The following is an 11412-nucleotide window of genomic DNA, read 5'->3' on the forward strand; positions in this document are numbered from 1 at the left end:
ATAGTTTGTTACTGACCCAGGTGCCGAATTTACCGAGTTGAAGGGCTTATTCAACCTGCAATTTGTCCTTGCCCGAGACCAGGAGTGCAGAGTGATCCCGCGAACATGAACAAATTGCAGTCACATGCAAGCCCTTTAATGGCCTATGCCCTGGCCTATATGCTTCCGTGAGGAACGCTGCAGCTCACTGGGAGGGGGAAGACAGTGTTCCGTTCACCTCCACTTGGTCTGTTCTCTCCCCTCCTGGCCCTCCAAATAGGATTTCATGATTTCATCCAGTTCATATGTGATTTTGAACTGTAAACAAGAGAGAAGACGGTGCATATAGTTTGCAGAACTTGATGGGAAAAAGTATTTAAACTCTCAATGCTGTAATCTCTGAAAAAGGTGGACCCTGTTATAAACAAGTGTAAATGCTTAATCATGGTTCGTCCACAAAGTAAGAGTTTTTGTATTGACTTGTGCTTTCGTTTGAAATGTAACCATTCTGCATACTGTGAAAAAGAATAATGTCAATCAATAAATGGGAAACCATGATATCAATCAACAAGAGAGGGGCCACTGGCCCCAATAATCTTAGCACTAGACTTAGCCCTTCATTGCGGGGTAATTTCTTCTTGAGCCAGTGAGGGGCAGCAACGCACCAATGTAGCGCCTAGCCAGAAGCTCGGGTCATCGATCGTGCTCGTTTTGTGCCGCGGGTGTTGTCCAACATTTACGGTATGAGACGTCACGTTGTGCGTCGGAAGGAGAATTTCGTAGTGCCATACAAATTCTGTGAGAGAAAAAAAAAACAGAGGCACACAGTGACAACAGCAAATACAAAGCGTTACCTCGAACTCTATATATTTATTGAAGCATTGTTTCATTATTTCAGTTTGTTGTTGCTGTTATTATCATTATTAATCCGGCGAGTTTTGCATAGAGACGAAACAATCGTTTTGTCAAGATGGAGAACGGCGGCTTCCAGACGCAGTTGGTGTCCATCATGGAGAGCTTAGCCAAGGCAGCCCTGGCGGAGATCAACAGACGTGTGGACGACAGCTGTGCTGTTCTGCGTCTAGAGATCACTGCGAGTCAACGAGACATTGATCTTCTGAAGAACAAATGTGCATCTATGGAGGGAGAGCTGAAGAGAACACGGATGAGGACCAGGAAGAAGTGTAAATTGAGTGGCCTTATTTGTTAGCAATTAGCATCCAGATGTGCTGCTATAATGCCAGTAACGTTAGTTGTGTGTGTCGTGGACTAGTTGTGATGGTGGTAAGCAGTCCCTTGAACAGTTCTAATGTTTTTCCTGCAGGTTTTTATCCTCCAACAGCAGTGGTACGATGCCCTCCACTGGTGAAGGTAATGTTGAACCAGGAAGAGATGGACTCCACGCCCCCGGCCTGGGACAGACCAATGGTGGCTGCAGAAGAGATTATGCAACCCCCTCAGGTAATTCATGATCCCCCCCCCCCCCCCCCCCCCCCCCACACACACACACACACACACACACACACACACACACAAATATACATTACCACAAACTGTACAACACACAGTACAATTCTTAGTGTGGAGACCCACAGGTCCATTTGCACAGCCTTCTTCAGATTTATATTCACTGGGGATTTGGTGTAAATATGTTGATTGCTATGAGTTGACAGATTTTGCACTTCAGCATAAATCACTCACTCAAGTAGGGAACCAAGGCTTGATGTACGGTATATGACTGGTATGACTGACTGCATATGACGCTAGTATGATTGCTTCCAATCCTGATCCAACCCTTGATGCTGAGTGTTTACACTTGCATTGCTTTAGAAAATTACATCATATGGCAGCCAAGGCTTTTTAAAGTTTGTTTAGAGCACTTATGACGTAAACGGAATGGCAGCCAAGTCTATGGACTTAATGCTTGTTTAGGGCACCAGTAAAACAAACATTGACGACGTCGACGTGAGACATGTGGCCAATATAAATACATTTTGCAACACATTGCATTCATGTCTCGTAAAGGAGGATGGTGTCAGACTGCAACAGCACTACACAATAAGGAAATTGACTTTTTAGAGACAGTGAAATTATTCAGGGTTAGGTTAAATCATAGCCGCAATTTGCAACTCTAGATTTTTTTACAATGGGTTGAATCTAGAGTTGCAACAAGCTCCATCCACTTCCTATTCATGTTTTTTGGTTTGTGATCTGCTGGTCTTAAATTACGTTAAACTCACCAACATTGCAGCTGCAGTCCAAGCTTTTCCTGCCATTTTGTATTTTTTCACCGTGCCGTGAAACAAGATGTGAGGGGGAGCGCTTGTTTAATAGAAGGCTGTTTGTGATGGGGCGTCGCACTGTGTCGGCCTCTTCTTTGGTTGTCTTACCTGCGCAGGTAAGATTCTATTAAACAAGCGCTCCCCCTCACATCTTGTTTTACGGCACGTTGAAAAAATACAAAATGGCAGCTCGGAAAGTCACTCTTGGAATATTTTGGACAGAAAGTAGCTCATAACATGTCTACGGGGGATTTTTATGAAAAACAAGCTCGGCAGATTGAAAGAGGATAATTCAAGCTTGGACTGCAGCTGCAATGTTGGTGAGTTTAACGTAATTTAAGACCAGCAGATCACAAACCAAAAAAGATGAATAGGAAGTGGATGGAGCTTGTTGCAACTCTAGATTCAACCCATTGTAAAAAAATCTAGAGTTGCAAATTGTGGCTAGTTAAAAAGTGTGATTTATTTTATAGTCTAAAGTTAAACAGGCCAGGGTCCACTACATTAATGAAAATGTTAATTCATAGGAATTTCCAATAACCTTTCAATCCATTATCGGTAAACATTTTAATACTTCAATTTTCAATAATTTGTATAATCAGCACTTGAACGTGTGGTTTAATACATGGCCCCTGCTGCAGTGTGTAGAACTCTTACTGGAACAAGCTGGTGAAACTGGACCCATCGTAATCAAAGAGGAAACCGCAGATGAGGATGTGTGGAAGATCGACTCGCACGACAACATAGGTGGGTGAAACAAAGCGTGCACACAAAAAATATTTGTTATAAACGCCACTGGTATGTGCAAATGAACATGCAACTTATGAAGAAAGTAATGCAATATGACTATCATTTACCAGTATAAAGTAAGTTATGGAACTACACATGCCATTATATGCAAACTTCTAACACACACACACACACACACACACACAATAATATCTAGCACACTTGCCTATGCACTAACCAAATCAGACATTACTATGAATCTATGATTGACTGTTTCCTCATTTATGTTTCTCTTTGTTTCTGAAGCTGGTCCAACACCGTGCTTTGAAGACACACATCCTACCGGGACTGACGTCTTTGCACAGCACTACGCCTCAGTCGAAAACCCGGCCAACGCTGGATCGCAACTTTCCTCGGCAGCAGGTCTCAACTCCTTCCCAGAGCAGCAACCCGGTGGACTCCAAGATGATGGAGTGGAACTCATAGTGAAGCACGAGAAGGAAGATGTGGAGCAAGGCAAGAGCACCGCCCTGGTTGACTCTGACCACACGTTTGTCTTGGAGGAAGCGGACAGGCAGCTGTGGTCCGCTGATCCTGGCAGAGACACGGGTGAACCAAATTTCTTGTACGGTACCGAACATTATCAACAAAGTTCCTCGCTCTTCGCTTGTCAAAGTGGCCTGCCTATGACTCACTCTATACCTGAAGATATAGGGTCGCCTCTTCATTCAGCATGGAAATCACTTTCACCCGTGGTCAATGCAGTGCGGATGAAGAGACGCGCCAGAACATTTGGTCATAAGAGACCACAGACAATTCATATACCACAGGAGGGTCAAGGCACGTTAGCGCAGATTAACTCCACCACCAGTGGCAGTAGCTTGATTCCACAGTCGGTGCAAAATCAGTACACAAACTCAGGACCTGACAGTGACATGAGAAATCAGAACGAGGGTTTGATGGTGCCAACCCTCTCAGCCTCACCATACTCTGGCTATAGTCGTGCTTTCAGCCTGGGCAGGAGGATGAGGACGCCGTGGAGATCGGGCGTGGGGGAGAAGCGGTTCAGCTGTACGTACTGCACAAAGAGCTTCATGAGGTTCAGCCAGCTCAAAGAGCACCTGAGAAGCCACACGGGGGAGAAGCCCTTCAGCTGTCTCCAGTGTGGCAGGAGTTTCACCAAGCAGTGCAATCTCATCAGACACGCGGTGGTTCACAGCGGGGAGAAGCCCTACGAATGTGCACTGTGTGGGAAGTGCTTTACCCAGCGGTCCAGCCTGAAATCCCACCAGAAAACGGCACACTGAGCTTTACGCAGTGTTAACCGTACATGTTACGGTTAGTCCCCACATAGCCAGACGGTCACAGGTCTACTGACACATCTGATGGCATCAAAATTCAATGTATCGGCTAAAACTAGGGATGAACGACATTTGGAAAAATGTGCATTGCAATTTTTGCAATATGCATTTCAATACAAAGAAATATAGTTTAGTCCCCTTTTTAGTTGTTGTCGACGTAATTGTCACTGTACATTTACACTGAGAGAGAGACACAAGTCTGTTCAATACTGGTACTCTACATCAGTGGTTGCCAAACTTTTTAGCTCCTAAAGGAGACCCAAAAGAGATTTTTTATGTTTCCCCAGGACCCAAAACTAGTGAGAATAGTAAATCTACAGGCTCACAATGCAGATTGGCTATTCTTAAGTTAAATTTGTGTAATTTATGGAATTAAGTAATTATCAATGTGCCACATGACACCGCTGTGAATGCAGGATATGCTTGCAAGACCAGTTACCAAGATTTCATGTTATCAGATGGACTGTTTACAGATTAATCATATTAAATGTGAAGCTTAATTTTAGTTATTTTTAAATCAAGAATAAAAGTGTTTTAGTACAATGTGCCTGGCCCAACTTTCCCTTAGGGGTAGGGTTACTATAAAAGTTAATGTAATTACAATTTTTTTTATGTTGATGCTGAAACACTATATTGTGCAGAACTAGCTAAAATTGGTGGAAACAATTTGGAAATGTAAAAAGTAATTTAAGCAGAATAAATGCAGACTTTGTAGTGGTCATATTGAGTCATTTCAAAGTACAGCGTGTAGGTTTGTTAGTGGCTGTTTTAGCCTCTGCATTGAATTTAGTTTCTCCGTCCAAAGTCACCAATAGGCAGAGATCTCTGCTCATCTGGCTATGCGAGAGACACTGTTACGGCAGGCGTTGACACTAAGGCTTGCCCACCTGCCCCTAGAAGGTCAATAAAACCTTTGGGCAGGTGGAGTTGGCTTTCAGGTTGCCCGACCGGGCAAGTACTTGTTTCAGAGGGGACGCAACAGTCTATAAACACAACACGATATCTGTCTAAATGCCTGGACGTGGCCAGAGCTCTCTGTCTTCTGGTCTGTGGAATGTGAAATAAGAGCACTGTTTACCTTAGCTCTGGCCCATAGCCTTACTGCTCTTGCTGCTGTTGCATTAAGGCTATGGAACTGATTGGCTTCCTGCCTCGCATGAAATGCAGACTAGCCTCTAGTAGCGAAAATAAAAATGTTTTACCTACTCACCAATACAAAGACGGGTTGTGTAATTAGAAAGCCTACTTTCCTTAGTGGGATTTTGTTTTCACCGGAAAAATAAATACATTTAGTTACACTGCGCCCTCTACCGATATTGCCAAGAGAAAACCCTCAGAGAAGATTTTTCCTTCGGGTGAAAAAAAATCCCTTTCTGGCCAAAAAGTGCATTTATACATGTGGTGGGGGGCTCAGAGTGCGTCCAATAAGGAATGTAGGCTTTCTAATTACACAACCTGTCTTTGTATTGGTAGAGTAGGTAAAACATTTTTTATTTTCGCTACAGAGTAGAGGCTGGTCTGCATTTATGCGAGCCCCGGAAGTCAACAGCAACATAGCTCTAAATGCGATGGCATTAGAGCTATGGACCAGAGCTATGTTTACCTATAATGTTCTGTTTTCACTGTTGCTACACTTAAAAATATAAAATAACAAGTGTGAACCCATAGTCATATTCATAGCTATTTAATTATTTAGCATAAAAATGTAGGTTTGACATTTATCGCACAGCCCCAGAAAGTAAAAAAGTAAATTGAACGGTAATTCAAAGTTTACCTATCATTTTATAATGAACGATTTACTTTTTGGGCAAGCAGGCATGACCTTTGGGCAAGTGAACATACATGATCTGTACTTGCCCGCTGGGCAAGTGCCTCTGAGCCCTTAGTGTCAACCCCTGCACTGTTATGGTAATGGTAGAAAACAGCAAATTGTGTACATGGACTGGTGAGTATTTACATCAACCTGTGTGGTGTGTATTTTTACCCAGTCAGCACAGCAGTGTCTGCATTGCTTCTTGCCCACTTTGACCATGTGCTACTCTCGTTAAATCAATTACAAGTTGGTTTAAATTAGTCCGACTATTTTACTTTTTTAATTGTGTTTGTTTGTGATATGAATTTACAGTTACTGTACAGTCTTCAGTATATTTATTTTATGGCCATGAATGAGGTTGTTGTTAAAAACGTACTCCTGTAGATGGTGCTGTTTATGCTCTGACGGCCACACAACGTAGTATAAGATACAATAATACGATACGAGATTAATTATATATATATGTGCCACGATGTGAGAAGAGTCCAGTGTATACTTATTTATTCTTATGGCGGTGGAACCATGACTAATTCCATGTTTTATTGTAATCAATAAATTCTTAAAACTCAAAACTATGCTCTTGCTGTCATGTGTTGGTCCTTGACGAACACCGTAGCCGCGTATCAGCTGACTCCACAGCGTTTCCTGTTTGTGTTGTTTACACGGAAACGTTAGCAGGAATGTCTAAATAATACATCCAAAAAGATGCTCTCGGGTTCATCTTCGCGGAATAGAATGTGGCTTTAAACGTGTGCGTCGCGCTGGTATAACTGTTTTAAACGAAGACCGTGTCGGGAAAGAAGATGCTCGTCGTCGGGGAGAACATGGCGGCGGACTGTGTGGCTTTCCAGAGCAAATTAACGTCCATCATGGACGTGGTGGTGAAGGCGGCCGTGCTGGAGATCACCAAGCTGTGGGGCGACGAGGTCGCCTCCGTCACGCTGGAGGTGAGGCGGAAAGATGGCGAGATCGAGGCGTTGAAACGCAAACTGGTGTCCATGGAACATGAAAGGCAGCAGCAGACCGCCGCCGTGTCCTCCAAAGAACAACCACCACCACTAGCTCTGGTCCATAGCTCTAATGCGTTAGAGCTATGGACCAGAGCTACACCACCACCAAGGATTTCCTCCTCGACATTTCCAATTCCGAGACCAGATCAACCAAATAAGCTGCTCCTCCCCACCGCTGGTATGTCTACTATGCTCCTTTAGCAGCAGGACAGGACAGTGGTTCTCAACCTTTTCATCCCGTGACTCCCCCAAATAATATTTGAACTCAGCTCCATAATGGAACCTCAACCCCGCTATGTAGCTCGAGATAGCGCAGGGAGAGGTTCCATACTGGGGGACCCCCACCCTGACCATAGACCAGCACTTTACTTGTAATGTAGCAGTTGAGGAATTACATTTAGTGAATGTTCCACAGATAAGTGCGCTGTGAGCTTGTGGATCGGCTACTTTAGTATTTTCACAATTTTTGCCTCTTATTTGACAATAGGGCCAATGATTGACATAGTTAAGTTTGATTTACTTTTGATGCAGTAATGGTCTTTGTTTTTATTGCCACTTCACTGTCATCTGGGGACCCACCAAATCATGTGGGGACCCACAGGTTGAGAACCACTGCTTTAGGAAACTGTAACAAGGCTAGAAAAGTTGTATTAGTATTCAATTTAAGTATATTCACAGTAGCCTACTATAGAGAGATGTTAACAGCCATAATGGCATTGACTATTTTCTCCCCCTATTGATTTCTACACAAATGTGCTTACGTATATTATGTTGTAATGTGCATAGTCTGGTCATATGTAAATAAATACGCATGTAATGTGCAGCTTTATGTATAATGTGCATATTAAGGCCTCTACGTTCTCCACCTTGGGGATACCCTCCATAAAGGGACCTCCATAAAGGGACCCTCCATAAAGCTTTTCTGAAATTTGGATGAGTTTTATGTAGGGTCCCTACTCATAACTATTTTCGTATGGGAATTCTGGAACGCGGACATAAATATTCTCTCTAAGATCGTATCTGCGGCGTTTGACGGCTTTTTTTAGTTTAAGTTATTCTGAATTCGTGAACTATAAGTACCTATACAAACCGCTGCGAATATCTCCTGTGGCGCGGAAGCCGTTAAGTATTTTTAATCTTTGTTTGACCGATTTGGTCGCTTTATTTCTTCTTGTTTGTTTACCGTTTATTGTACCGCCTCCCGGTGTGCGGTTGGCTTGTGCGGCTACGTCCCTGCCTCTGATCTGCTCTGTCATAGCTATAGCGCCACTAGCTAGCCAGATAGGCGGTACAATGAGGTGTCAATAAACAAGGAAGGAAGAGAAGAATCAAAGCGACCAAATCGGTCAAACAAAGATTAAAAATACTTAACGGCTTCCGCGCCACAGGAGATATTCGCAGCGGCATGTATGGGTACTTATACTTCACATATTCAGATTCGTCAAAGAGCGCAGACAGGCGTTATCCACGTTGTTTATGTTTTATGTATGTCCGCGTACCAGGTGGCAGGATACTTCTGGAACAGGACCCAATGGTCTGTGTCGTCAAAAAGTCAGAAACTTCAGTACCATTGGGTTCTGCTTGGAGGGCTAGGTAAGAGGTTGACTTAGAACCTGGGGAACAGGTTCTCACATCCATGTAAATGGACCAGAGTTAGGGCCGATTCATACTCCTATTTTAGAGCCGAATAAAAGTCGATTCGGCGCTGTAGAGCCTACAATTTGACGTCATTTGAGGTTCGGGGGGGCGGGTACTGTCCTAAAGTCGGCTCTTCTGTGCTACTGAAAATTTCTGACGAGCCGAAATCATTTCGGCACTACAGTGCCGAAACAGCGGTAAAATAGGAGTATGAATCGGCCCTTAGTCAGAAGCAAAGTTAGAAATAAAGCTCATAATTACCCATGATTACATACACATTTGGTTTGCTTTAAGCTAGCCCAAACATTTAGATTCTCGTAGAGGTTTTTTTTCGATTCTGACGAATCTCTCTACGAGAGTCTAAAAGTTTACCCTGCCGGCCCTAACGTTGAAAAGGAACGTTTGTGCCTCAAAATCACTCTTACCTTGTACAAATGCAAAATCTAAGCTGCTTTACATTTTGCCCCACTTGTTTGTGATCTGTGTGCACCCATATTAAACACCGAACATGCTTATTTTTCAATAAAAAAGGTATTTTAATCCACTCTCTCGGAATCTGGCAGCCATCTTGGTTTTCTCTCCATTGTAGATGCGCAAGAGAACCCTGGCCGCTAGGGGCGCGGGCAATGTTCTGTTGCGCATTTACAATGGAGGATTCCGAAACAGTGGATTATTTAAAATACCTTTTTTATTGAAAAATAAGCATGTTCGGTGTTTAATATGGGTGCGCACAGATCACAAACAAGTGGGGCAAAATTTAAAGCAGCTTAGATTTTGCATTTGTACAAGGTAAGAGTGATTTTGAGGCACAAACGTTCCTTTTCGACGTTAGGGGCGGGGTAAACTTTTAGACTCTCGTAGAGAGATTCGTCAGAATCGAAAAAAAACCTCTACGAGAATCTAAATGTTTGGGCTAGCTTTAAGCCACCCCTCTATCTCTAGTTAACTCTAGAGATAGAGTTAATGTTAAATTTGAATGTCAAATAGTTGGTCTCTTACGTGATGGGAGGCTCTAACAGAGAAGACTGTTATACCAAACACACTACATCTGGATGGTACATACATGCTCTGTCATGACTGTCACCACATTCCCTTCGATCTATGAACTGTTTCAGTGGTGGAGGTGCGAGCCCATTTAAAATCTTAAAAGTGAGGCATTTGCTAAATGTTTAAAGCTATAAATATTAAATAAATTGTACTCACGTTTTGCTTGCATCATACCGTGTTGACATGAACCTGCCGTCTTCACAGGGACTTTTAAGGAATGTGTCCAAACCAAATCATCCGAGGAGAGTGCCAGAGAGAAGGCTGCTCCTGTGAATAGAAGTCCTTCCCTGCTTACAACACAGAGGGAGAAATATGTTGTGCACAAGCAGTTCAGACGTGAACACAGCGAGGACGATGGTGGCAGTGGCAGAGATGCTCATGAGTTCATAGTCAAACTGAAAGAAGAGAAGGAAGAGGATGACGTCCAGATTGTCGAACAGCTGGAAGAACCCAGACAACACAACACAGAGGATGGACCGGAGCAGCAGGTGGCAGAGTTGAACCGACAGCCCTCCAGCGGTGCGGAGGAACGAGACAAGCGCCATTGGACGTCGGTTTCTGTAGGGGACAGCGACGAAAGTGAGGACTCCGACTGCTTTTATGGACACGAGCCACCGTATCCACAAAACCTGGACAAGGAAATCCTGTTCATTCAAAATGCATTGGACCATCTCGAGGGTAATCCATCACAAATGGAGTACATCGACACATTGATGAGGGAGGGCGGGACGGTACAAAACGCAGAGAGCGAACAGAGGGCAGGCGTGAATTCAGGACAGGCACAGCCAGGGCAGCCCAAGGAGCAGACGAGAGTGACTATCAGATACCCATCAGAGAGACGCATCCCAGGTGACGTGCTACAAACCAACAGTACCACCTTCCCCTTTCACATAAACAGGGACAACATAACACTGAAAACGTTGATGGGCTCTCCCCGCGTCAGGGAGAGATGGTACATTTGCCCGTTCTGTGGCAAGAGCTTTGACCGTGTGAGCCACCTGGAGATTCACCAGCGGATACACACTGGGGAGAAGCCGTACACGTGTAACACTTGCGGGAAGTGTTTTTCTCAGAGGAGCAACCTACGCACACACCAGCGAACTCACAAAGACGCCATGCCTCAACAACCTTTACAAATCGAGACAAACACTTTCAGACATGTTTTCTCAGTTAGACAGCCCTCCCCCTATCCACAAGGAGAAGTGCAACAAAGTATTATGGGAATTGTAGACCAGGAAGGAAGTGAGCCCAGTGTCCATGACATCATGGACACTTGAAATACTAAAATCACATACAAACCCCAGGAAAGTCATTAAATAAGATCTGGTTGCAAAAGGGGTGAAGTGTCCCTTTAACGGATGTTAATATTAATGGCCTCATGCTATTCCATCAACAATCCCAGGATCGTTGGGGTGCATAATGTTAGTCCGACGTGCCAATAATCTGACACCTATAAATCAGACTACCCAATATTCCGGCCGTAGAGCCCCATACTAAAGGCTCATACATAGTCTGGTTTTACGGTGGTGGGGTGACCACCGAACTACAACATG

At 43.9% G+C, this 11412-nt stretch overlaps 2 protein-coding genes across 4 annotated transcripts; both read left to right on the plus strand.

Annotated features, from left to right (window-relative positions):
• The first annotated feature begins 749 nt into the window (after window positions 1–749).
• Window positions 750–5717, plus strand: LOC310870331 (uncharacterized protein). 3 transcript variants are annotated; one of them, XM_083781512.1, is made up of 4 exons: window positions 750–1163; window positions 1304–1440; window positions 2903–3008; window positions 3297–5717. In XM_083781512.1, exons 1-4 carry the CDS (start codon window positions 950–952, stop codon window positions 4295–4297), a joined length of 1458 nt encoding a protein of 485 aa, XP_083637638.1. In that variant the 5' UTR covers window positions 750–949; the 3' UTR covers window positions 4298–5717. The 3 variants fall into 3 exon arrangements, with proteins under 3 accessions (XP_083637638.1, XP_083637639.1, XP_083637640.1); XM_083781513.1 differs by having other exon boundaries at window positions 959–1163; window positions 2910–3008; XM_083781514.1 differs by lacking the exon at window positions 750–1163 and having other exon boundaries at window positions 1214–1440; window positions 2910–3008.
• A 1097-nt stretch (window positions 5718–6814) lies between these two features.
• LOC310870332 (uncharacterized protein) lies at window positions 6815–11350 on the plus strand. Its single transcript, XM_083781515.1, has 2 exons — window positions 6815–7352; window positions 10064–11350. Exons 1-2 carry the CDS (start codon window positions 6968–6970, stop codon window positions 11134–11136), a joined length of 1458 nt encoding a protein of 485 aa, XP_083637641.1. The 5' UTR covers window positions 6815–6967; the 3' UTR covers window positions 11137–11350.
• The last annotated feature ends 62 nt before the right edge of the window (window positions 11351–11412 follow it).

Source organism: Protomyctophum parallelum (assembly GCF_964188405.1).
Source record: "Protomyctophum parallelum genome assembly, chromosome: 14".
In the NCBI taxonomy this organism is placed as follows: domain Eukaryota; kingdom Metazoa; phylum Chordata; class Actinopteri; order Myctophiformes; family Myctophidae; genus Protomyctophum; species Protomyctophum parallelum.